The following is a 27,699-nucleotide window of genomic DNA, read 5'->3' as shown; positions in this document are numbered from 1 at the left end:
TGTTTTTTTTAACTCGTGGGCACGTATGCCGTTAGTGGATTAAGGGGGTTCGTTCTACATTCTGATTGTATTTGTGATTGCTTCCTTCTGTTCCCTCCCCGTGCCATTTCTTTTAAATACATTTGGTCTCCGATGAATTCTGGCTGTGGTAGAGGCTTAATTTGGTGATTTCTTCAAGGATCCTGTTAAGAGTTGATTGGCCGAGCTCCACACCACCTTAAGATCGCAGCACGTGTTGCTCAAGCTCGCTCGGCCCAAGATTAGACCAGCCACTTGACGCTTATTGGTGTAGCACTTTGGTGGCTTGGTGGTACCACAGGCACAGTCAGGAGTAGAAAGGCCATGTTCCAGCCCAGGACCTCAGACTCACCTGGCTGCTGCGGTAGCTTTGACGCGACCTGCCGGATTTGAACCGGGAAACTGGAATGACTGGCAGCAATAACAATATATGTATTGTAACTTTGTTATGATTGAACCAGGATCAGGATTCCAAACCTTGACATCATTGTAATGGCCGTGGGTCTCCAACGACGAATCCGCCCATCGAGCAAGCAGGGGATGAGAGGCCACCATATCCACCCATGATTGTGTGCATGTCAGTTAAAACCGCCCGATAGGAATGGCCAAGCAGAGTCCACGAATGTTCGCGAATGGATGAGATAACTTGTGAACCGAAAGCACCATAAATGGGATAATCTCCAGTTCTCTGTGCGCTATCGAGTTCTCGTTCCCTGACGACTACGAAAGAAGTTCTCACCAACAAGGCAATTTATTACACAAGAAAATGTAGTGGGAAAGATGAAGGGCACACGGCCACAAGCGATGACACAATTGAAAGGAATTAATTTAATATGTACCACGTGGCCACAGATCCTCAATGGCCTAAATAAATAATGCCTTATCGCATTCACGCGGGATGATGAGATGGACAGAGAAGAGGTGACGAGACAAAGAGAAACCCGTCTTGCACGAATCTCGCTCACGCGTGGCCTGGTTTCCATACACAGCAGTCCGTGCTTTCCACTGCATGCTGCCATTCGTGCAGAGCTTGTCCTCACCACCAGTGTGAGGGACAACAGGCGGCATGGAACACCAAAAAGCGAGACCCAGGGAGACGGACAGAGACGGACACAGCCAACAACCAAGGAAGGCAAGAGAAGGATTGCTTCTCTTGGCTTCAAGTGACAATATGAGGTCATTCTTCCCATTTTTGTCTCACAGCTGAAGCTGTCTGCAGATTTAGACACTTGTGCCTGTATATGCATTTTTCTTTGATGTGTGATAATTGTGTGCAGTTCGGACCTTGTGGGAAGAGAAGTTGTACAAACGGAACTTGAGCGCAGTACTTCCTGATACCGTCACTGAGCTACACACTGCTGACGGAGGCCGTGTGTTCCTCGTCGGTACGGCACATTTCAGCAAGGAAAGCATACAAGATGTCACAAAGGTGGGATGGCCGGTGTAGTGGAGAAACTGATTTGGGTTTACACTCGAGGAAGGTCAGGCATTTGCATACTTCTGGTCTATTTGAACTGATACACTTGGAGGGGAAATTCAAGGATATTGGGGTACATGAATAAGTGGTTCATCATGGTTGGTCTGGCAGGATAATCGAGAGCTAGGTACACTCGCCTCTGAGTCGATTAACTTTGGTTAGAATCTCAATCAAGTTCTAAACTGTCGCCCTGGTGTTTTGCACGTGTGCCGTGGCATTAATGTGTGCGCGCCATTCATTGCAAGAACGTTAAAATGAATGTTCCTTCTGCCAGTATTGGTGGATGCACCCAAACGGTCACATGACGTCTTTCACAAAGAGGGAGGTGAGCTATCACCGGCACCCTGAACAAATTACAAATTTCTGCAACAGACTGTAACCCTTTGTCAAGAGACTTCTTTAGCAGAACCGACATGCTTTAAAGGGTTTGGTGTGCGTGCGTGCGTGCGTGTGTGTGTGTTGATTTGTTTAACTTTTGATGCAAACTACTTGCTTTTTCTTTCTTAATCAGAGTTTCTTTACCTGTGTATTGTAAGCAGAAAATCCATATTCACAGAATAGTGAAGTCCTTGGTACCCAGAGTGAAAATATCGTGTGTGCTCCTGCACAGACGATACGTGCCCTCCAGCCTGACGTTGTGGTGGTCGAACTCTGTCGTTTCCGTGTCTCAATGCTGTCTCTCAATGAGGAAACCTTGCTTCAGGAAGTGCGGGAACTCAGCCTGGAAAAACTTCGGCAATCCATCCGCCAGGTACACCAGCTCTGACTTGGGGGACAAATAGTGCCTTCCAAAAACGGAGATGTTGAATGTTAAAGCTGTTTGTCCTCAGTTGCAAGTTGGCATCCAATGCTAAAGCAGGTTGTGCTGAACTTGCTCGTCCAGGAAAAAAAAACATTAAGCACTCTGCATTCAAAGCTGTACCATGCGTAGGAAAATGGGAAGCATTTCCATTGTTGTATTACTTTTTGTCTTCCCATTGTGCTTTCTGTGCCAGTTGTTCACAGTCATTTTAATAAACTGATATTAGCCTGAAAGCTATCAGTCGATTTTGGTGATCAAAGGTACAACATACAGTGAGTGGCCTGCAAAAAGTATTCACCCCCCCCCCAACCAATAATGCCACATTTAGGTGAATTCCAAATTATGTAGACATTTTTTTTCCAAATTAATGTTTTTATTCATATCTGAATAGGTCAAACTAAACTGTTATAGTTGGAGGTTACATGTCAGAAATACCTGAAACAAAACATGTACAAATCAAAATTCCCTGGTTGCAAAATAATTCAGCCCCAGAATCCGTACCTGGTCAATCCAGTCAGTACCTGGTGGAAGAACCTTTTGCAGCAATGACTGCTACGACTCTTTGTGAGTAGGTTTCTAGCAGCTTTGCGCAGTGACATGGTGAAATATTTCCCCACCGTTCACGTGAAAATTGCTCTCGTCCTACCAATTTTGATGGGGATCATCATTGGACTGCAATCTTCAAGTCTCGCCATAAATCATTAATTGGGTTTAAGTCAGGACCTTGACTGGGCCACTCAAGAACATTTATTTTCTTATCATTCAGCCACCCCAGTGTGGTTGTAGCTTTCTGCTTCGGATCATTGTCCTGATGAAATGTGAATCTCCGACCCAGTTTCAGATTCATGGCTGAGTCATGTGGGTTTTCTTCAAGGATTCTCCTGTACTTTGCACCGTCCATTGTTCCTTCTATCCCAACAAGCTTTCCAGTCCCTGCTGATGAAAGCATCCCCATCACATGGTGCTGCGACTACCATGCTTGATAGTAGGGATGGTGTTGACTGGGTGTTGTGCAATGTTAGGCCTGCACCAAACATAATACTTTGAATTAAGATCAAAAAGTTCAATTTTTGTCTCGTCTGACCACAAAATGTTTCTCCACATGCCTGCAGTATCATCACAAGGCTTTTTTCACAAACTCCAAACAAGCTGTTAGATGTGACTTTTTCAGTAATGGCTTCTTTCCTGTCACCTGTCCATGGAGGCCAGCTTTGTGAAGGGAACGGGATAGTGTTGATTGATTAATACTGACCCCCATCTCAGACATAACACCTTGCAGATCTTTCAATCATTGGTTCAGGATGTCACTGTAAATCCAACAGTTCCCTGCTTGCCCGGCTGCTGAGTTTGGATGGGTGACCTGATCTGGGTAGAGTCTGGGTGGTATGATATGTCTTCCACTTCTTAATGATGTATGTCACCGTACTCAAAGGGATAATGAATGACTTTGAAATATTCTTATAACCCTCTCCTGTATGGTGCTTCTCCATCACTTTATATGTGACTTCATTGGAAAGCTCCTTGGTTTTCATGGTTGCTTTGATGGTTGACCCAGGGAGTTGCACTTAAAAATTCCTAAGATAAGTGGAGAAGATTAATTTTTTTAGTTAAACAACTCATTACATACAGGCAGAACTTATTACACCTATTTTGTAACTTTTTAAGCAAATAGTTTGCTCCTGAAATGACCGGGCGTAGTGGCGTGCGCCTGTAATCCGGCTACGGAGGCTTGGGTTGGAGGATCGCTTGAGGACGGGAGCTCTGCTCTGCACTGGGCCGCGCTATGAGAGGGTGTAGGGCAGCCCGGAATCATGGCGAAACCCAATCCTTATCCCTGTGTCGTAAGAGGTGACCAGGGTTGCGTCAGGAAGGGCATCCGGCATTAAACCTATGCCAAATCAGCATGCGGATCATAACGGATGATCCGCTATAGCGACCCCCTGACGGGAGCAGCCAAAAGAAGAAGAAGAAAAAGTTTGCTCCTGAAGTGATTTTGGGTTAATTAGGCAAAATGTTTGAATACTTCTGCAACTGAGAATCTTCTGATTTTATCTGTTAATCTAATTTATTCGCATCCCGAACCAGTTTCCTGCTTGTCTGGATGCTGAGTTTGGATGGGTGACCTGATCTGGGTAGCATCTGGGTGGTATGATACATCTTCCACCTCTTAATGATGGATTTCACCATACTCAAAGGGATAACGAGTGACTTTGAAATCTTCTTATAAGCTCCTTGGTCTTCATGTTTGCCTTGTTCGTCGACCAAGTGAGTTACATCTTAAAACTCCTAAGACAATTGGTGGCAGCAAAGGCCTCGTCGAGCTCCTGCGTTCAAGCCTACATCAACGGAGGACCAAAGCGAAGAACCAATGCACTGCAGCAGCGGCCCTTCTGCCATTTTTTTATAACCGTTCAGTGAGGGCGGGGCCTAAAGATTGATCAAAACGGCCTCTTGGGGTAATCTCGGCCTGCCCAGTCGGTCGCTCAACCACGGCACGCGATGGACCCTCCATGATTAACATGGGTGGGGGTTTGGGACGTGTTACAGGCATGGGGGCGAACGCTGGGAGCTCGTAATTGCTTGCAAGAGCGAATGGAGCAATTAAATTATTTAGCAACAGGACGCGAAGAACAAATTCGTGCCCATTGTCCTGAAGTTCAGATAAAGTCCGGAGAATGGAGGCGCCTGCCACTGTGTCCTGCATTACCTCCCCCATGATTCCAAACTACGGCAGCATCTGGGGGGGGGGGGCGTAGATGAGGTGATGATGATGGAGGAAAGTGGGTAATTCATGTTTGGTGAAGGTGATGTTGTGGTTCGTGGGTTGTGAGGTTTTCGGGTCTTGGGACGATGAATGGCGTGTATAATGTCAATGCAATGTAAGTTAATGCGTGAAATGAAAACCACGTGTAAATTAAAATGTGCACTAATAAATAATAAGGGTTGTGTACTTATTGTGTCGTCTGAAGGAAGATTATGGGAGGTTGAGTTAGGAGGCAATTTGGTCTTGACATGCGAATCGTACGAGCTTTTGGCACGACATACAAATTAGCCAGTGTCCGTGTGCACAGCACGTGCTACGAAGCTCGTAGGTGATGTACAATTACCCCCTAAGAGATGGGGATAAAAGGGGAAAAACCTATCTAATCCTTTACCAACGCATTCAATCACATTCAACCCACAACACAAGGGGAAGGGACTACTCTGAACTCATACTATGGAAATAACTAAACTGAGGGACCTGTATGTTGTGTGCAATTGTCTTCGGGGCTGGTTCCTCGAACCATAACAATATTAAAGTTAATTACATGATTAAAGAAGAAATTACTTTGCATTCCATTGAAAGAGTGCATGTCTTTTAAAGTGCTTTGTCAAATAACTGACCTATTACAGCACTGGAGTATCAGGAGGGACAAACAGACAGAGATGGAGTCATCAGGAGGAACCTGGATAGGATTCGGGTTTCGGCTGCTACTCCTCTACCCTCAAACTCATTCAGGCACAGCCAAGTGAACCCTACAAAAACTATCTTTTCAAGATTCACCTCTCCATAGACAAAGAAAATGAAAGAAAGAGATATGGAGGACAGAAAAAAAGTCACACCACATACCAACAGATAGCATACAAACCACACACCAACAAAAAAATACCTTAACACTTCTTTACTTAACTCCACAGAATGTATACAGGAATCCACCAGCAGCACTATATAGTCAACACTATATTATAATCAACACAAGTAACATTTTTTGGGTCGAATGACAGATGTCACGCTTGTGCATTCACCATTATTACCATAAAAAATCACAAATAGTCCTTTCCTTTCTAAGGAAACCGAGTCCTTTCTAAGGACTTAAAAAGAAACAAACATAAAAACGAGTCCGTTACAACGCACCGCTTTAATAAACCACACAAATTGCATACTTATTGCAAATATATTGTTGTGGTTACCAAATTCGCAAACCACCATTCAGGTCCCTTAGGTGAGATATCTCGGTAAGTACATGTGTAGTTAGGCCCAAACCCGTTGTCAAGTGGGAATACATGTCATTTATGCGTGCTGCGACTCTTCAGGATAGCCGTTTTTCTTTTACTATCTTTATTTTGGACCAACCGCCATTGTTACCACCACAACCACAACATCAACCACCAACCACAACGCCGCTTCACCACAACCGCCACGACCTTCACGTCACACCTCGCAACCGTCGCATCGCCACCGTTCTTGCGCCGCTTGTGGGTACCGGTGTTGGACTCGTGCAGGGCGCGCGCCGAACAGCGTGTACAAAATCACGGATTTTGTGCTTCAAAAACGGATCAAAAACGACACACGCCCACTTTTTGCCGTCCAATCGGTGAGCGAGGGGCGATTTGGCCCCGCCTCCAGGGCGTTGGAGGGCGATCGATATATGCAAATTTATGGATCAAAAAGCATTCACGCCCACTTTTTCTCGGGCCAATGGGGAGCGAGGTGAAAGGTCGAAGGGAGGGGGTCAAAGATGAGAGGGCGAAGCCACGGGGCTGATAAAAAGCGACCGTGTTCGTCAGTCCAGTGAGTAGGAGAGTCGAGAACAGAGAGTTAAGACTTCGCGGGCGGTGGAGTTGGCAAGAAGGAGCTGGTCATCGTGTGCGTTGGAGTCGGAGCGGAGGGGACGGAGCTGTGGAGAGGCGGCGAGGGCAGACGAGGGGGTGCTCGCGTCGTGCAGGGAGCTGCACCCCAGGGAGGCCGACAGCGCGACCTGGCCGAGGTGGAGACGCTCGTCGCGGGACAATAAAAATCCTCTATACCCCGAGCATCAGCAACCCCCTCCTGTTTCCCCCGCGCTGAGATAGTGCGACCAAGGGGGCCCCTTTCCCACCCCCTACCAGACACTGCCCGCGAGGCCCGCGGAGTTGAGGCACCATCGCCGCTCCGCGTCTCATCACCAGACGGGTAGGCCCGACCCGGTCTCGGCCTCAGGCCCGCCTCATCCTTGAGGGTATTCTTTTCCTTGGTTTTGGGAATGTGTTGTCGGCGCCGTCTGTGAAGTAAAATTGTATAAGTGTTGCCGTGTGCTCGCGTAATCGGTATTAGATCTGCATTGTCGCATTTGCTTTTTGTGTAAATTGCATTGTGTTTTTTCTTTTCTGTGTGCTTTTGGTGGAATTGAATATGTGTGCTTTCCGTTCATCGCGAATAAATGTGCTTTGTGTTGAACTGTTTCCCGCTTCGCTTCGTCATTTCCTTCATTGAATCCTCATCTTGCTTCACGTAAAGGGTTGGTAGTGGGCTGAATACGCCCGATAATTAATCGAACCGTCGAGGTCGACGATAACACCGCTCGGTTATCCCGATAGTACGGAACGGGTCGCTTAAGTGGCCCGTGTCCGAAGTCGACCTGCGGCGAGGTGCGATCGCCCGGTCTACCCTCCGCGTGGGTACTTAGGAAGGTCGAATTTGGCGAGCAACCCTATCCCACGCGGGGGCTGATTGGCTCGATCGCGGTGAGACCGAAAGGTCCACCCGTGACTGGTTCCCGGCGTTAGTCCGAGAGGGTCACGACTGGATTGTCCATCCGGTGGGCGACGTGCCGCGATTCGAGTTACGTGGCCGTCAGCACGACGGCGGGCGCGAATCCGCAACACTGGTGTCAGGAGTGGGATACAAATCCATCGCCCTCCTCGCGGCACTGGTATCGGAGAACAGGAAAACGGGCTCTCCTGTCTCCAATTAAATTCACGGGAATCGGTCCAGGGGTGAGAGAAGCGACCCCCGATTCCCTCCAAATTACGAGCGAGCGAAATTAACCCTTTAAGAGAAGCAAGATGGCGTCTCAAGGCGAGCGGGAGCCGGGGGTATTAGAAATGGATGTAGAATGTGTCGGATCCATGGCCCAGGATGGAATCCCCGTGCAGGAAATGTTGATTGTGCAGGAACACGGACTCGCCCAACTGAACCCAGAGCCCGAAATGGGTGCGGCAGCGGCCGCGGTGTATGACACCTCCCCCCCCCCTCTCCACCAAAACCCTTCCCCAACCCCTGCCGAAACGGCTCAGCTGAGTGCATCCGACATGGCCCAGCTATTCACCATGCTGGCACAAATGAATGCAGAAATAAAAAGCATGAACGAAAAGATCGATGCGAGTACACAGCAAATGACGGAAGGAACGAAAAAGCTGCGGGGTGAAACGCAGAACATGGGCCGATGCCTGCAGGCGGGCATGAAGGCCGTGACAAAGGAAATAATAATAGTTGAGACAAGGGAGGTAGAGGGTGAAGAGGTGACCGAGTTGGCAGAGACACGGGAGACAAAAAAAATAGAGAAGAGACAACACGATGAAGACGGGGTAAGTGACGCGCACACACACACGGAGGTAGTGGAGGATAATGGGGGTGAGCTCGCGGAGCGTGTGGGGACCCAGTGCGAGCACCTGGATGGCCTCCTCCAGGAACGAGGGGAGGGAGTATGCCCCCTTGAGGCGAGTCACGACCAGGTGAGTTCGGTCGTGCTTTGCGAGGTCGAGGGGAGGAGTGCTGTGGACGGGTGCACGGAGAGCTTGGGGGGTATAGAGGCCCCGGAGACCCTTGTGGGGACACGAATCCCCAGTGTGGTTGTCCCTGTGTGTGTGGTGCAAGGTGTGAGTGCGGCACCGTGTGTGGAAGCGACCCCGTGTGTGAGTGGTGAGGTGGCGATTGTGCCAGAGTACGTGCTTCCCAGCACGCCGTGCGTGGATGAGGCACCGTGTGTGAGTGAGGCCGTATGTGTGGATGAAACGGCCAGTGTGAGTGAGGCACCGCGGGTGAGTGCCCCGCGTGTGTGAGTGAGGCACGGAGTGTGGATGAGGGACCGCGGTTGAGTGCCCCCGCGTGTGTGGATGAGGTACCGCGGTTGAGTGCTCCCGCGTGCATGAGTGAGGCACGGTGTGTGGATGAGGCACCGCGATTGAGTGCCCCCGCGTGTGTGAGTGAGGCACGAGTGAATGGAGCACCACGCGTGAGTGGTATGGGTTATGTGAGGGAGACCGTGTGTGTGAGAGAGCGGTATGTGAGGGAGATGTCGGTTGGCATGCGGGAGCACGCATCCGCGTCTCCCGGTGTGAATGTGATGGAATGGAGTGTGTGCGTCGTGACACGCAGGTGTGCGTGGGTGGAATGGAGGCGACGACGGAGACATGTAAGGAACGAAAGCCGAGTAGCGGCTGTAGTTGTTTCGGGGACCGTGCCGGGTTCACCCAGCAGTGAGCACGAGGTTCGTGCTGTGCAACGCACGAGACCGCCACGTGCTCGCTTGCGAGAGTGAAGTCCCGGTCCGGAAACGCACGCGGTGGATTTGCCGATCCCGCGGACGGACAAAGTTTAGGCAGGATTATGGATTTGGACCGGATGGGTTCTCCACGCGATCGTGTGTGTTAAGCTCCAACGGGCAAAGCACATGTGTTCGCGTGGGGAACCCCTCGAGACGTGGGGCTTGTTTTTTTTTATGCGCACGGTGACGCCATGGCTGCACGTGGGGTTGGAATCCGGCAGGAGGGGTATCTCTGCCGGATGGTACCGTCCAAGGAGGGACGAGGAACACGTGCAGCTGCATGACGTCACGGGCAGGTGCAAAGTGCGCGAGCTCTGAGTTGCCGCGCAGGTGCTGCGCATGTAGGAAAAAAAAAATAAAAAAAACAAGCCTCACTTTCGGGTGCACAGGATTCCTGGGCAAGGGGTGGAAGACCCCCTTACCCTGGGCACAGGATGGAAACTAGTTAGGGGGGAGGGTTAGCTTAGCTAGACCGACTTCATGGGGCAGGGGTAAGTCCTCATGGAGTCCGTGGAATGGATTAGTTAGAGGGATTGTAGCCAGATTTAGGTTGGGAAATAAAATGATTTATTTGGAGACATGGACAGACTTATGAATGTGTAGTGGGGACGTAGCTTAGCTACGTAGGTTAAAAGGAACGTGCTACTAGTTTAAGGGACGACGTGGGAGCACGAGCTAGTTAGGGGAGGTAGTTAGAAGGATGGCAGAGTTCGGTGGTGTGTGTGTTGAAGAGTTGTTGGTGAGTTATGAGGTGGAGGCATGTGCTTGGTGAGTGAGTGAGGCCAGCGGGTCTGTGTGTATGGAGCGAATGGGGAATGCATGGTGCGATGAGTGATTGGGGGGAGGAGTGACTCCCGCCCAAGGGACCCCGGGGTCAGAGTAAAGTGAGTTAGCTGGGTTAGTCAAATTGAAAAATGGAGGTCGTTTTGTTGTTGGTGGGAAGGTAGGCTCGAGACCCATTTGGAGGGGTGCAGGAGCCCTGTTGACGGGCTTGGGAGCGTGGCTGCGAAAGGTGAGTATCGCTGAGTGGGTACCCCGGGCACCAGGCTAGTCGGCCGCGGTAGGCCAAGGGCCCGTGGGGGACCGGGATAGCGTAGTGGGCACGGGTGCGCCTGCTTGGTGCGGGGGCCCGGGGCGCCATTAGCCGCGTGGGCAGTATTGTGGGCACGGGTGACCCTCGGAAAGGGGCCCGGGAGGCCGGCCTGCACCGTGTGCGTTTCAGGGGAGGTGCCATGGGGGGCACTCCCCGGTGTTAGGGAGCTGGTAGGCTCGGAGGCAGTGTAGTGCCCGGGGGTGCCATAGCGGGAGATTCGGCAGAGGGTCGTGCCTGCCAAAGGGAGCCACGTGTCCTAGCCAGGAGACCGTGTGAGGGCACGGAGAGAAAATTGGGGGGGGCGAGGCCCGAAATTGTGAGGACACCAACACAGGCGACGGGAATCTGGGTTGTTAGAACCAATAGTTTAACCGAGAGGCGCTTGTTGAAAGCCCCGGGGTAGTTTAACAGTTAAATGGTTAGGGTAGATTAGGAGATGTACCCCTCCGCACCATCCATCCCCTCGCTGTCGTTGTGGGCCGCTGGACCCACTTGGTGTTAAGATCGCCGAACTCTGGGGAGGCCATTCTGAGGCTTCGTTGGGCCTCGACACAGGACGTTAGCTCTCCCTTGTTCCCCTCCGGGAAGGGAACGTAGGGGTTGGGAGTAGGCTAGGTGACAGGATAGGTTAGCCGAACAAGGACGATAAAGGGGGTTAGGGGACGATTTATAGTGGGGGAGTAAAAATAAAAACAACAAAAAAAAAATTAAGTTGGGGCTAAATTGGGGTTTGACAAATTAAGGGAGTGGGTATGTACAGTGACAGGCAAAGGCGATAGGTGGGAGGGAGACAGGTAGGTAGGTCCGAGCCCGCCTTCCAAGTGGCCAGCACCACCGCACTCCCTCCACCAACCTCCACTGAACGGCAAAGGCTGGCCAACTTCATCGGCTGGCCGTGTTTTGCTTCAAGGCAGAGGCCGGCCAACTTCATCGGCAGCTGTTGTTTTGCTGCAAGGCCTGTGCCATCGGCTGGCCGTGTTGTGCTGCAAGGCCTGTGCCGGCCCACTTCATCTGCCGGCTGGCTGTTTTTCTGCAAGGCCTGTGCCGGCCAGTTCATCTGCCGGCTGTATTTGCCTGCAGCGGCCTTCTTCTGCGGGCTGTGTTTGTCTGCTGCCTTTGCCATGCCATGCCCACTGCCCACGTTCACCAGCCCCATTCAATTTTGCTCTGCCCCCCCCCCCCCCTGTTCATTGCCATGTGCGCCAGGATCAGAAAGCAACAGTTGGCAAGCTGCAAGAACTGCCCTGTTGGCAGCTACAACACGGGCCTGCAGTGGCGGCCCGTGCACCGTGTTTGTGTTCATCCATCCATTTGTTGTGCTCATTGCGTGTGCCACTTGAGCTGGCACGGAGACTGCGTTGTGCAGCCCATGCACCGTTGTGGTTCACTGCGTTCAGTTCAAAAGGGAAGGCCTTGGACTGCGTGTGAGCAGCCAGCCACGTTCCCTGTCACCTGCATTGTTTGAGCCAGAGACTGCATGCGGGCAGCCTGGCTCCCTGCTAACTGTTTTCTTTTGCAGAGTTCAGTGATCCTGGGCCATGGTTTAGTGTAAAATTTGTAAGTTAAGGTTAAGATGTACTGTAAATATGAGTGCGCCCCCGGCATGTTTGTCTTAGCGCCGGCAATTTTATTTAAGTCGTCCGTGTGAGTGAGTTTGTTTAGGTAGTTACGCAGCCCTCAGGTTATTTATTTTGGGGACACGAATACCATGAATGTCGCACTCAGGGATCCGTAGGTAAAATGTACTAGGGGAAAACTACACATGATGGCACACGAAAATTTGACGACTCGGGACGAGTCTGTAAAAAGGGGAGGGGGTAGTGTTGTGGTTACCAAATTCGCAAACCACCATTCAGGTCCCTTAGGTGAGGTATCTCGGTAAGTATATGTGTAGTTAGGCCCAAACCCGTTGTCTAGTGGGAATACATGTCATTTATGCGTGCTGCGACTCTTCAGGATAGCCGTTTTTCTTTTACTATCTTTAATTTGGACCAACCGCCATTGTTACCACCACCGACCACCACATCAATCACCCACCGCCACGACCTTCACGTCACACCTCGCAACCGTCGCATCGCCACCGTTCTTGCGCCGCTTGTGGGTACCGGTGTTGGACTCGTGCAGGGCGCGTGCCGAACAGCGTGTACAAAATCACGGATTTTGTGCTTCAAAAACGGATCAAAAACGACACACGCCCACTTTTTGCCGTCCAATCGGTGAGCGAGGGGCGAATTGGCCCCGCCCCCAGGGCGTTGGAGGGCGATCGATATATGCAAATTTATGGATCAAAAAGCATTCACGCCCACTTTTTCTCGGGCCAATGGGGAGCGAGGTGAAAGGTCGAAGGGAGGGGGTCAAAGATGAGAGGGCGAAGCCACGGGGCTGATATAAGCGGCCGTGTTCGTCAGTCCAGTGAGTAGTAGAGTCGAGAGAGAACAGAGAGTTAAGACTTCGCGGGCGGTGGAGTTGGCAAGAAGGAGCTGGTCGTCGTGTGCGTTGGAGTCGGAGCGGAGGGGACGGAGCTGTGGAGAGGCGGCGAGGGCAGACGAGGGGGTGCTCGTGTCGTGCAGGGAGCTGCACCCCAGGGAGGCCGACAGCGCGACCTGGCCGAGGTGGAGACGCTCGTCGCGGGACAATAAAAATCCTCTATACCCCGAGCATCAGCAACCCCCTCCTGTTTCCCCCCGCGCTGAGATAGTGCGACCAAGGGGGCCCCTTTCCCACCCCCTACCAGACACTGCCCGCAAGGCCCGCGGAGTTGAGGCACCATCGCCGCTCCGCGTCTCATCACCAGACGGGTAGGCCGACCCGGTCTCGGCCTCAGGCCCGCCTCATCCTTGAGGGTATTCTTTTCCTTGGTTTTGGGTATGTGTTGTCGGCGCCGTCTGTGAAGTAAAATTGTATAAGTGTTGCCGTGTGCTCGCGTAATCGGTATTAGATCTGCATTGTCGCATTTGCTTTTTGTGTAAATTGCATTGTGTTTTTCTTTTCTGTGTGCTTTTGGTGGAATTGAATATGTGTGCTTTCCGTTCATCGCGAATAAATGTGCTTTGTGTTGAACTGTTTCCCGCTTCGCTTCGTCATTTCCTTCATTGAATCCTCATCTTGCTTCACGTAAAGGGTTGGTAGTGGGCTGAATACGCCCGATAATTAATCGAACCGTCGAGGTCGACGATAACACCGCTCGGTTATCCCGATAGTACGGAACGGGTCGCTTAAGTGGCCCGTGTCCGAAGTCGACCTGCGGCGAGGTGCGATCGCCCGGTCTACCCTCCGCGTGGGTACTTAGGTAGGTCGAATTTGGCGAGCAACCCTATCCCACGCGGGGGCTGATTGGCTCGATCGCGGTGAGACCGAAAGGTCCACCCGTGACTGGTTCCCGGCGTTAGTCCGAGAGGGTCACGACTGGATTGTCCGTCCGGTGGGCGACGTGCCGCGATTCGAGTTACGTGGCCGTCAGCACGCCGGCGGGCGCGAATCCGCAACAATATATATATATATATATATATATATATATATATATATATATATATATATATATATATATATATATATATATATTTTTTTTTTTTTTTTTTTTTATATATGTTGAAAAGATGGACATAAATACGATCTTACATGTGAGTTCAATTATAGACATTGGAGTTCGACATAAATGTGGCAAAAAAAATAGAAAAAATTGCAACAAACTCTGCACAGAGACGTCTAACTGGTTTTCCAGATCCAATTTTGAAAAATATGTTTTGAAAATTGTAAACGAATATTGCAACAAACGTTTTCAGGTGACGTTTTGTCGAGGAAACAGATTCCAACCTTATTTAGACGATTCGGGAGTTTATTTTAGCCTGAAATCATGTTTGGAACCGAGCTTTTCTGCTCCTTAATTTCACTCTTATTCACTCTTCTTTTTTTTTTTTGTCGGGTTTGACATTCTGACCAGTTTCTGTAATCACAGCATTCCCCTTCACACTGAGATATGGTTTTTTTTCTATAAAAAACATCAAATATGAGAAACCCTAATCTTAACCCTAACAGCTCAGAAACGGCTGTAGTTTCGATTCCCAACATGCTGTGGCGTTCAGATTTGAACACACCCTGAGGGTAGCATTTGCAGTTGAGCATACCAAATTTGGAGGTTCTATCTCAAATAATACAGAAGATATGGAAGGCATCATCTTAGGCCAATCAGGAGTGAGATAGAATTGCTTATTTTGAATTGGATTTTCAAAACACGTAAATTAACACTGACAGTGCCTTCAGAAAGTATTCACACCCCTCGACTTTTGTTACATTTTGTTATGTTACAACCTGAATTTAAAATGCATTAAATTTTTTTTAAATATTGTCACCTATCTACATAAAGTAGATCTACCCACAAAAGAAAAAAATCCACATTGACAAAGCGAACACATGTTTTTATAAATCTTACAAATTAATTTAAAATGAAAATCTGAAATGTTTTGCATGAAGAAGTATTTAACCCCTTTGCTATGACAGTCCAAATTGAGCTCAGGTGCATACAATTTCCTTTGATCATCCTTGACATGTCTCCACAACCAGATTGGAGTCCACCTGTGGTCAATTCAATTGATTGGACATGATTTAGAAAGAAACACACCTTTCTATATAAGGTCTCACAGTTGACAGTGCATGTCAGAGCAGAAACTCTACCATGAAGTCCAAGGAACAGTCCATAGAAATCCGAGATAGAATTGTGAGGAGGCAGAGATCTGGGGAAGAGTATAAAACGATACCTAGAGTATTGAAGTTCCCAAAAGAACAGTGAGCTCCATCATTAGGAAATGGAAAGATTATGGAACTACCCAGACTCTTCCTTGAGCTGGCCATCTGACCAAACCGAGAAACTGGACAAGAAGGACCTTGGTCAGGAAAGTGACCAAGAACTGCATGACCACTCTGACAGAACTACAGAGTTCTTTGGCTGAGATGGGAGAACCTGCTGGAAGGACAACAGTCTCTGCAGCACTTCACAAATCGAGGCTTTATAGGAGAGTGGCCAGTTAGAAGCCACTCCTGAGATAAATGCACATGACAGCACATCTGGAGTTTGCAAAAAGGCATGTAAAAGACTTTTAGAGCATGATGTAAAATATTCTGTGTTCTGATGAGACGAGAAATGAACTCTTTGGCCTGAATGCAAAGCTCTACATCTTGCAGAAACCATGCACAACTCATCACCCATTTAACACCATCTCTACCGTGAAGCATGGTGGTGGCAGCATCATGCTATGGGGATGCCTTTCAGTGGCAGGGACTGGGAGACTTGTAAGGATGGAGGGAACAATGAATGGAGCCAAATACAGGCAAATCCTTGAGGAGAACCTGCTTCAGAATGCAAAAAAACCTGAGACTGCGGTGAAGATTTACATTACAACAGGACAATGACCCCAAGCATACAGCCAAAGCAACACTGGAATGGCTTCAGAACAAGAACATGAAAGTCATTGAGTGGCCCACACTTGAATCCCATTGAGAATCTGTGGAAAGACTTGAAGATTGCTGTTCACCAACACTCCCCATCCAACTTGACAGCGCTTGAGCAAATCTGCAAGGAAGAATGGGAGAAAATCCCCAAATCCAGATGTGTAAAGCCGATACAGACATACCCAAGAAGACTCGAAGCTGTAATCGCTTCCGTTAATCCTTTATAATCATCTTCTTCATGGTACGAGTGATTTCGCGGGAAACCAATTTGGCCTGGTTACTGTACTTGTGGGTTCTTGATGCTGTACACGAAAAACTTTACTTTACTCGACACTTTTTAATTATACTGTACCTAAAAGTTTTACTGTACACTGAATTTTTCCAGACTCGAGCCGGAGTCCGAGTTCTTGGCATTCAGAGTCCGAGTCTGAGTCCTGAAGAGTTGAGTGCGAGTCCGAGTCCCCCAAAAAGTGGACTTGAGTCCCATATCACTGCAACGCTTCACCTCCAAACGAGGATGGCATCCGTGTGACACTCTAGTCTTTGAAGACTGAGATTTATGGTCACAAATAAATGAAAGCAGAGCCCCAGACTCAGAGGCCTAACGGTTAGAGCATCCGCTCAGAGTCTGGGAGGTCGTTGATCGAAAAGCCTGGCGAGTCACACCAAAGACTTTATATTTGAAAAGATGGTACTTGCTGCTTCCTTGCTTTGCTCTAATTTAAAAGGATAGAACACAGACTAACAACCCTGCGAAGGGTATGGCAAACCCCCCCAGTACAACCCCTGCCAAGAAACTGGTTCAGCAGCACCAAGGCTCTGTAAAGAGTATGGGACATCAATCAAAAACAACAACAAAAAATTGATATATATTCGGGCCTCAGTGTGATTATATAACACGGGGATGATAAAAATGGGGGAGAATTGCTTCCTTGTGTTGAGCAGGCCTTGTGCTCCTCTTTCTTTGCACCAGAACGGAATTTTGACTGGTGTGATGCAGATGCTTCTGCTCAAGGTTTCAGCTCACATCACAGAACAGCTTGGAGTGGTTCCAGGCGGAGAGTTCCGCCAAGCGTACCATGAGGTAAGGATGATTATTAGCCTTTGCGGGGTTTGGGAGGAGGAAGGAGGGAGGGGGGAAATCAATACAAGGAAATTGAAATGGTTCCTACAATGTGGACAATGTGGACAAGTTCGGCCAAAGTAGGAAACCTTCCCGTACATGCGAGGGAAGTTCAGTAATTTCTGCTTTTGTCCTCAACAGGCGGCGTTGGTTCCTTTCTGCCGTTTTCATCTAGGAGACAGGCCTATTCCAGTGACGCTACGTCGTGCCTTTTCAGCTCTCTCCTTCTGGCAAAAGATCAGGCTCGCCTGGGACCTGCTGTTTTTGAATGGTCCTCTTAGGTAACTGTGTGAAGGAGCGTGGTATGAGCCTGTGGTCCATGCTTTTGATTACATGCAATGTGTAGTTACCACTGTTGCTTCCACTTCACCCTAGCTCCGAAGACGTCGAGCAATGCAAACAGAAAGATCTGCTGGAGCAGATGATGGCTGAAATGATTGGAGAGTTCCCCAACCTCCATCGGACGATCGTTGCAGAGCGTGACGTATATCTAACTCACAGCCTGCGGCAATCTGCACGCCCAGTCCCCACACCACCCGCACTGCCCGGTACCAATGAAATTTGTGTGACCTTTTGACTTGTGCTGAAGTGTTTGAAAATATGGAGATGGTGTTAAATTATTCAAGAGAATCCTCTAAATGGGGTGTACATTCGTTTTTCTTCAGTCAAAAGTTCCATTGTTCCATTCTTCTATGAGCCTTAACCCATGAGTGAAAGAAAATGTCAATATTTAAATTGAATTAAATTATTTATTGGAATTTGTCAATATTTAGCGTCTGTATATTTGGAGACTAATTTTTCAATCCCACTGTCATTTCTTAAATATAAATAAGTCAATATCAGACCCTGATTGAATCACAACTTCGGGTGTTCACTCCAGGTAAACAAGCAGGACGGACACCTGCTGTTGTGGTGGGAGTTGTTGGCATTGGACATGTGCTGGGCATCAAGGAAAACTGGAATAAACAGCTGGACATTCAACAGGTAGTGAGGTACGATGGGACCGCAGCTTGGTGTGGCGTCGGTGGAAGATCGTCGCAGTGTATTTGTTTCTTCGTCGATGGTACTCGACTTTCTGTTAAGGCTTCAGAGATCGGCTCTTATTGGACAGGGCTTTTTAACACCAAAACTGGCTTGCTGTTATTTCTGTAATGAAGATAATTATGTATTCATACTTTATTGATTAATAATAATGTTTTGTGGTCAAAGTTGAGTTTATTGTATAAACCACACATTCATAATTTGCTTCTCTCTCCTCTAATAATTCCCATCAAACTTTTCTAATTTGTTAACTCTCCCCCATTTCTAAACCGTAGCATACCTCCACCTTCGATGACTGGCCGGGCCTGCCGTATTATAACCAAGGTATCCTTCCTGGGCCTTGCTTGCTACGCATGCTTCCGCCTTGCTCGTCTCGGAGCCAGGCTATCGCCATGGTGACACTTGCTTTCCAGGCTTTTGAATCAACTTTGAGAACTCCCACGAACTTTTTCTGAAACTTTGAAAACTTGGAATGAGAATTAAACCCTTCATTATCATATTTTTCACATCAATTTGCATTTCCTCAGAGGAATGCCTTGCACAACATGGCCAAGTGGATATGGCTGTGATTTCAGCACACACAGTATTCTTTCTTCCTCTTGTTGATGACCCAGCCCACCTTCCCACCATCAGATGGATGGTGCTATACTACCAAACATCTTTTCTGCAACGTAAAGTTGCAGTACACCGTGTAACATGACTGCCTCCAACTGCCAACCTTTCATTCTTTACAGACACTACTGTGCCATTATAGGTTCTAACTGACCATTGATCAAGCAATGAAGGTAAAAAGGCAGATGTAAGAGTTCTTCATTCGTATAGGTCTATAGATTTTCTGGAATTGCATCAGCATGAACCAATGCACTCAAAAGCTACAGAAGGAGCTTGTTAATGTAACCCACACAGCGTGGCAGCACGGCTCAGGAGCAGTTCCTTGGTGGGTTCAATGTCCCAGCGCACAAGGCCTGCTGCTCTCTTTGTAAATTGACATCCCAACAATATGAATATTTCCATATTTATTATTTTACACCTGCCAATGCTCAACAAGAACAAGACCAAGACCAAGACGAGGCCGGTGACGTTCTTGTTCCCACAATTTGTTATTTTTATTTTCAGTGTCTTGACAATCCATGAGAGTTTCAAACATTTCCTGTTTGTTTTATTTGTCAGCCATCCGGATGGGATAGCAAGGTTCCTCCTCTTTCTTCTCAGCACATGTTGTATTTTGCAACGCCATCCCAGGACACCACGCATGGGAGTCGATCTTTTTTGTTTGTTTAACTCAGAAGATTAAATGTTTCATCGTTTTTCAATCGACACAGGTTTTTTTCTTTAGTTGTTTCATGATCCTTGGTGACACGTTTATGGAATATTTTTGTTGAGGCAGCATGAGTAAGTGGCATCGCAAGACATTTTGCACTATTTCTATGGTTTGTGCAAAAAAAACAACATATATTCTACTTTTAATCTTCAGAATAAAGAATAATTTTGAAAAAAAAAAACTTGATTCTGCATCAGCTTGTGCAGAAAGAAAGGGAAATGCTTGTGTTAGAAAGCTGCACAAACCTTATTTTACTATATATATATATATATATATATATATATATATATATATATATATATATATATATATATATATATATATATATATATATATATATATATATATATCTGTCACCAATGGTGGACTGAGGTTATGTTTCCACCCCTGTCTGTCTGTCTGTCTGTGAGCAGGATATCTCAACAAGTTATGGACATATTTGGACCAAAACTTGGTGAACAGGATGGGTGTGTGACGAGGAATAATTTGTTCGATTTTGATGTCGACCCCGATCCGGATACGAGAATTTTAAAATTTTTAAGGCCGATTCTTCATAATTTTGAGATGGTGCCAAAAATGATATGTTATAGTGCAATATTTCAAAAAAATTTGGACGGATTATGACAAAACTTGTTGCATGAGTTGGGTCGGTGACAAGAACAAGCCAATTCGATTTTGGTTCAGGTCCGGATGCAGATCAGGCATATCAGTGGGTAACAAAACGTAAACTGTTCCCCCTGGCAGTGGTATGCACTCTATCGAGTGCCCTTCTCTTTTTCTTTTTTTTAATGTGATCCTCTTCTCACATCATTGCCTTTTTATACGCCCGACATATATATCGGGGCGTATTATGTGATTATTGATATGGGAGAGACCATGAGATGACGGTGGGCTTCAGACTCAAAATCTTGGAGGGTAGAGCTTGAGACAATCGACTTAGGGAGGCTGTTCCACAGGTTAATGTGTATGACGTGACACATTAAATCTGTTTGACACCCTTTCTGCACCAAGTTCAAGTTTTCATATATAAGTAATTGTGGAAGGGAATTTCTTTTGGGACAAACCATTCCTAACTTTCTTTTTGTACAAAAGTCTTCTCTCAAATGTGTTTCTCAAATATGTATTGTTATGGATTTAACCTCTTAATAACTTCACGAGGTTTGCGTGTCGAGAGAGACCACGGACACAGTCTCCAACACATAAGTCGAATCTTCGCGCCCAGAGTCGGTTTACCATGCCGGTGAGTTAAGCATGGCAGACAGGGAACCGTGCCAGTGTCTACGCGGCGGTTAATTAATTGGCTGAGCGATGAATGTGGTCATCATTGGTTAGATATTTATCGGTATGCCATCCTGATGAGGGCAAATAAGCCCAAAATCCAGATCGGTGGCTCCGTTTGATGTCTAACTGATGATGACCATATAATCTTTGTTTGACAGTCACCGGGCCGAGGCCTCTGTGTTGGAGGTGACGCTTTGGTGTCGGACTATGTCCAATGGGGATCGGCGGATTGCTCGTCACACTACGCATGTTTCGATATATGTATATATGTATATATGTATATATTGCTGCGAGCCGGCGGGGTCGGGTGAGAAGACCACGAGGTGGGGGAAGCTACATCGATTCCCACCAGACTCCCCGGAATTGTAGGCCATCGCTCACGGATAATTCCGTGACGCGGAGGGTCGCTCAACTGACCGTGGATGCCAATAACTCAACCGCGTGACCTAGGGTCCTCCCGCCTATGGAATCGGGTTACCTAATTAACCACGTGGTTTAACCAGTGGGGAACCACGCCCTCAGTAGGCCGTGTCCGAACCGGATCACTCTATCGGATCGGATCACCTTTCTGGATCGGATGCACCGAGCAACACTGCCAAGGACGTACCGGCTGGAAGGAATGGACCGTTGGGAATAAAGACCCGGCTAAACCTGGATTCGAACCATGCTGGACCAATGAGGGAAAAGACAAAGGCGAGCTGGGAACATTTATACAACAATTATTTATTTACAGCAAGCGAGTAAAAGCATGTGGCACAACAAAGGTTTATTGGGTATGTAACGCAGGGAAAGAGGAGAGGGGTGTGGGGGGGGGGTGCGACAATTATACAAGCAACTAACTAAAGCAGACACAGTGCAGACTTGACGCGAGATTATTCACAGTAACAACAATAATAGATCTACTGCAGGCTTACTTAACAGACAGGTGCCAGCACACTCAGACACACACAGAAAAAGAAACCGCAATGGAAAAGGGACTTTTGCAGCCAGGGAGGGAGGGGGTTGAGGTTATAGTTTTTGGTACCTGGGTGTTTCGGGGGAGGGATGCTTCATGGTGTGGCACCCGACAATGGCCGCGTTGTTCTGGCCAGAGCCGCACATGTGGAGATCATGTTCCGAACAGGAGGAGCTTGAATGGAGAAGGAAGGAGTCCAGAGGGCGAGGGTGGAGCAGTCGGCGGGACCAGGCAGGAGGCTTAGTCGAAAAGCAGGAAGCGAGGTCATGTGGACGGAAACGAGGAACAGAAGGCGGGCCGTCGAGGCGAGACGTGGACGGAGTCGAGGACAGGAGACACAGCGTGAAACACACACACTCACATCACCCCCTCACGGAGGACTTCTCCGTGTTTTATAGAGCTTGGGGGAGGGGCCATGCCGAATGCGACATCATCGCCAGAATCGGCATTCTGACTGGCCCCGACCCCTCACGTGGTCTGCCATCCTGGGCCGGGCTTCGGCCAGACGCCGGTATAGCCTGCCCACCTGGGTGCAAAAGCATACGTGACACGCTGCACATGTCTGGCCCCGGGTAGACGGTGGTGCAGCCCACCTACCTTACTGCGTGATTCGCTGTGGTAAGAGAGACGAGGGGCAAGCGAGATCATCACGCTGTGGTAAACGAGACGAGGGGCAAGCGAGGCAGATTTACCTCAGGAGTGAAAAGAGGAAGAATGGGAAGTGGAATGGATGGGGAAATGATTTAATAAACCTAACTAATAGCCCATCGCAACGCACTCCCTGCTGTCCCGCTAGACGAAAGGTAGGGAACTAACTACACGTACACTAATGAGATAACTATCTTAGGACACCAATCTGTTGTTTGCATGCAGTTCCGAGAACCGCAACACTACCGCTCTCCCTTTTGCTGGACTCGACCCGAGTCGTTAATATTCGTGTGGCATGCAGGTGTAGGTTCCCCTCGTACATTTACCTACGGATCCCTGAGTGCGACATTTTGAATACATGTCCCAAAAATAAACATCCGAGTGTGTTACATAACTAAACTAACAAACTCATTCGGACAACTTAACTACATTGCCGGAACTAAACAAACAACAGGTGGGCCAGAACGATATACATTTCTACTATTTACACTACCCATGGCCCAGGACCTGTGGCTTGAGGAGAGAACACAATAAAGGCAACATTCGGGGATGAGTGCAGCAGCAGGCAATCGATGATCAGGTATCTTCAGGGCCCTCAATGGTCCTTTATTTGTTGGTTGGTTGGTTGTTTGTTTTTTTCGTTTTCCTGGCTGCTGGAGGCAACTCACCACGTACGTGGCCGTACGTGCAAAAAATAATAATAATAATAATAATAAAAGAAGAAGAATTGTGACGTCAATCGTGATGTCATAGCACCGTGTCCTGTCATTTGTTGGCAAATAAATGGCCGTAACTTGGGAACCACTTGTCCGATTAATATCAAACCTTGAAAAGGCACATCCACGGGGCCCCAGCAATATTCCGGGCAAGTTTCAATGAGATTGGACCAGTGGTTGTCGAGAAACAGCGGTCACACAGAGATTGCTGGAATTATAGATATAGTGCGTGCCCGTACACGTGTGTGGCCGTACGTGCGTGCCCGTACGTGCATGGCCGTACGTGCAAAAAAATTTTTTTTTTATTGTGACGTTATAGCACCGTGTCCTGTCATTGGTTTGGTAAATAAATGGCCATAACTTGGGAACCACTTGTCTGATTAATATCAAACCTTGAAAAGGCACATCCTTGGGTTCAAATTATTAATTAATCCCAAGGTTTGAATTTTCCCAAGGGAAACAGTTGTTTCCCAAGGATTTGAAAGCTGTTTTTTTCCCAAGGTTTGAATTAATTGTTCAAATTATTAATTAATCCTAAGGTTTGAATTTTCCCAAGGGAAACAGCTGTTTCCGCGTTTCAATTTCAAACCGCGTGCCAGAAACAACAAACTCACAGGCCGTTCCTTCGCTCTCGCGTGCCCGTACGTGCGTGGCCGTACGTGCAAAAAAAAAGTAGGTGCGTGCCCGTAGGTGCGCGCCAGTATGTGCAGCTTCGTTCATTTGCTCTCGTAAACGAAGATTGGATTGGGGCATTGTTTCAATTAGATCGGACCAACCGTATCATAAATGGCCATAACTTGGGAAACACCTGGGAAACATACTCAGGTCCCCAGCGTCAATTGTGACGTCATATCAAACGAAGAAGAAGAATTGATGCCCCCCCTTCTCTCGCCCCCCCTCTCTTGCCCCCTCTCCCCCCTAGTCTCACCCTCCCTCCTCTCGCTCCTCTCTCTTGCCCCCAATCTCACCCCCCATTCTAACCACCCCTCCCGTCCCCCTCTCTTGCCCCCTCCTCTCTCCCCCTCTCTTGAATTGTGATGCCCCCTCTCTCGCACCCCCTCTCTTGCTCCCCTCTCTCCCCCCCTCTCTCGCGTTCTCTCTCCCCCCCCTCCTCTCTCACCCCTCTCTCTGTAAATGTATTCACAAATGTCTACCAAGCACAGCAATTAATTCAAACCTTGGGAAAAAACAGTTTTCAAACCCTTGGGAAACAGCTGTTTCCCTTGGGAAAATTCAAACCTTGGGATTAATTAATAATTTGAACAATTAATTCAAACCTCGGGAAAAAACAGCTTTCAAACCTTGGGAAACAGCTGAAACGGATGAAGAACTATATCAAACCTTGAAAAGGCACATACTCAGGTCCCCAGCGGCGATTGTGACGTCATATCAAACGAAGAAGAAGAATTGTGATGTCAATCGTGCAAAAAAAAGCAATTGTGACGTCATTCGTGATGTCACAGCACCGTGTCCCGTCATTGGTTGGCAAATAAATAGCCGTGACTTGGGAACCGCTTGTCCGATTAATATCAAACCTTGAAAAGGCACATCCGCAGGTCCCCAGGAATATACGTGGCAAGTTTCAATTTGATCGGACCAGTGGTTGTCGAGAAACAGCGGTCGCAGACAGCCACACAGACCCGTACATGCGTGCCCGTTCATGTGTGGCTGTACATGCAAAAAAAATAAAATAATAATTTCAAACAGCTGTTTCCCTTGGGAAGATTCAAACATTGGGATTAATTAATAATTGTGAACAATTAATTCAAACCTTGGGAAAAACAGCTTTCAAACCCTTGGGAAACAGCTGTTTCCCTTGGGATTAATTAATAATTTGAACAATTAATTCAAACCTTGGGAAAAAACAGCTTTCAAACCCTTGGGAAACATCTGTTTCCCTTGGGAAAATTCAAACCTTGGGATTAATTAATAATTTGAACAATTAATTCAAACCTTGGGGAAAAAACAGCTTTCAAACTCTTGGGAAACAGCTGTTTCCCTTGGGAAAATTCAAACCTTGGGATTAATTAATAATTTGAATAATTAATTCAAACCTTGGGAAAAAACAGCTTTCAAACCTTGGGAAACACTTGGGAAACAGCTGAAACGGATGAAGAACGATATCAAACATTGAAAAGGCACATACTCAGGTCCCCAGCGTCAATTGACGTCATATCAAACGAAGAAGAAGAATTGTGACGTCAATCGTGCAAAAAAAACAAAAAAAAAACAATTGTAACGTCATAGTGCTGTGTCCTGTCATTGGTTGGCAAATAAATGGCCATAACTTGGGAACCACTCGTCCAATTAATATCAAACCTTGAAAAGGCACATCCGCAGGTCTCCAGCAATATTCCTGGCAAGTTTCAATTAGATCGGACCAGTGCTTGTCGAGAAACAGCGGCCGCAGACACACACACATACAGACAAGCCGGTAGGCGGACATGGGTAGTCGACTACCCAATAGAACCTGAGGCGATGGGCCCGTTCGATGGGGGAATGACCTGAGGATTAAGCACAAGAAAATTAATGATTCTAGCTTCAAGGGTTAATGCTGCAGATTGTTTTTTCGTTAAAATACCCCCACATTTAGAGGTTTTTCGGCCGTTGCTAGGCAACGGAGGGGTCCATAGCAACGGTTCTTTCTCACACATAACTAGGACATACCATGAACCTACCATACCAGTTTCATGTGTAGGGGAAAATTTTATATTAATGTATTCTAAATTGTAACAAATGGAGTTTCAGAAATGTAACTTTTATGCTGCAAGTTGAATTGGCTGTCATTTCTGGCCAAAAGACTTTTGCCCTAAATGATAAGAAATGTGTTGTTCTGGAGCAGAGTGACTGAGCTGATAAATGAACCTTTGCTTAGAAATGTATGAAGTGGCTTTTCGTCTAAAGGACACGTCTACAGTCTGGGTGAATATCCCCCAACCTCTCTCTCATGAAAGTATAAAATGCTTTGAAAGGTAAATTGTTTCAGTGCAAGCACGTGAGGAAGTATAGTATCTCAGTGGCTTGTACTCCTTGGAACTGACCAAGTACCAAGTTAGAATAAAACTCTCTGATGTAATGTAGAAGTGAATTGAATCGGGTTGGTCTAACTGTTAACTAAAGTAAGAATAAATGAAATAGAACCAAATAATATTGCAATCAATGGGGATTCTTAAGTTCATTGTACAAGGGTGACAAGTGTATGGTGTATAATTAGAAAATAAATTGTTTCACAAGGAAGGACTTGTGTGGACATCAGTTTTATCAGTGTCGATAGGCTTTTTTATAGGATTTTATAACCAAATCGGACAAACGTTAAACTCTGCCTGAAGTCAAATAGGATTCCACAATCGGCCAGTTAGAATCCTTCAGGAGGACAACGATCACAACAAGGTGGGTTTAAAAAATCCACGTCACATTTATATCTGACTCATAGTCTCTGAGATATAACGAACTTCGTTTTTTTTTATTGTTTTCGACCAGGGTTCATTCAAAGTCTATCTTCTCCGACAGTTTTCATAGGACCTGGCTGGAAATTTTTGACAATATGGCTGAATGTACTGCCCACAGTAGCTCGTGGCCCGATTTTTGAAAAAATAATTTTTTTATGATTTTTTCAAAAATTTCAAAGTCCCGTTGCTAGGCAACGGTGGTGTCAATAGCAACGGTTCTCATTTGCACACAACGAGGTCATGGTATGAACCTACCAACCAAGTTTCATCGAAATCACTATTGTATTAACTGAGCACTGGAGCGAACAGAGGGACAGACAAACATATCGACAGAAAAACTGATAAGGGTAAAACAAATTTCCCCCAAATTTTTTTTTTTTCGACGAGATCGACTACCCAACAGACGGACGGACACACACACACACACACACACACACACACACACACACACACACACACACACACACACACACACACACACACTGCGAAAAAAAAATTCCATTGCACGGTTTCAGAGATACAGAGGTCAAAATTTATCGTTTTTTTTCAAGATGGCGCCCGTACCACGTGACCTATGACGTCACAATTATCAATTGAGTATGCTATCATAAAAGATACATACTCTGGTGAAAATTTCGTGTCGATCGGTCTTCGCGTTCCTGAGAAAATGATTTTTAAAGCGAAAGAACCCGCAAATTGCCGGCGGAAAAAGAAAAATTATAAAAAAATAAAAAGAAGAAAAACAATCGATAACCCAGTCCTGACTGGGCACCCCAATAATAAATAAACAACTTGTTTGGTCGAGGCCTTGCACACGAACACAAACACAGGCAAAGGGTGACAAAATGAAAATAAAACCCCCTTCTTAAATCCACCTGAACTGAGTCTGCCTCAGGACTGGTCCTCGTCGAACTCGGGTTGAGGGTGCTCACTCCGGCACGTGCACTCGCAGAGCACACGCGCGTGCACCGCGGCGCTTCGAGACGCAGCTTTCTACACACGTCATACAGGCTCAAGAATGTGTCGGCTTTCCACACACACGTC

General features: G+C 47.3%; 1 protein-coding gene and 1 pseudogene across 2 annotated transcripts in view; both read left to right on the top strand.

Moving 5' to 3' along the window:
• Positions 1–19,602, top strand: part of TRABD (TraB domain containing) — a 197,447-nt gene extending 177,845 nt beyond the window's left edge. For both annotated transcript variants that reach the window (XM_085853260.1, XM_085853261.1), the window contains exons 4-10: positions 1,296–1,447; positions 2,106–2,246; positions 17,095–17,205; positions 17,386–17,525; positions 17,620–17,792; positions 18,125–18,236; positions 18,561–19,602. In XM_085853260.1, the coding sequence (XP_085709386.1) occupies positions 1,296–1,447; positions 2,106–2,246; positions 17,095–17,205; positions 17,386–17,525; positions 17,620–17,792; positions 18,125–18,236; positions 18,561–18,684 (953 nt within the window). In that variant the 3' untranslated portion in view covers positions 18,685–19,602. The remainder of the gene's footprint in view (positions 1–1,295; positions 1,448–2,105; positions 2,247–17,094; positions 17,206–17,385; positions 17,526–17,619; positions 17,793–18,124; positions 18,237–18,560) is intronic.
• Positions 3,985–4,128, top strand: LOC147014850 (signal recognition particle RNA; annotated as a pseudogene).
• Positions 19,603–27,699: the final 8,097 nt, after the last annotated feature.

Source organism: Eptatretus burgeri, chromosome 13 (assembly GCF_056783735.1).
Source record: "Eptatretus burgeri isolate ZD-2024b chromosome 13, Ebu_testis_v1, whole genome shotgun sequence".
Lineage (NCBI taxonomy): Eukaryota > Metazoa > Chordata > Myxini > Myxiniformes > Myxinidae > Eptatretus > Eptatretus burgeri.
Note: the sequence above shows the minus strand (reverse complement) of the source record. Positions and strands in the feature narration are given on the sequence as shown.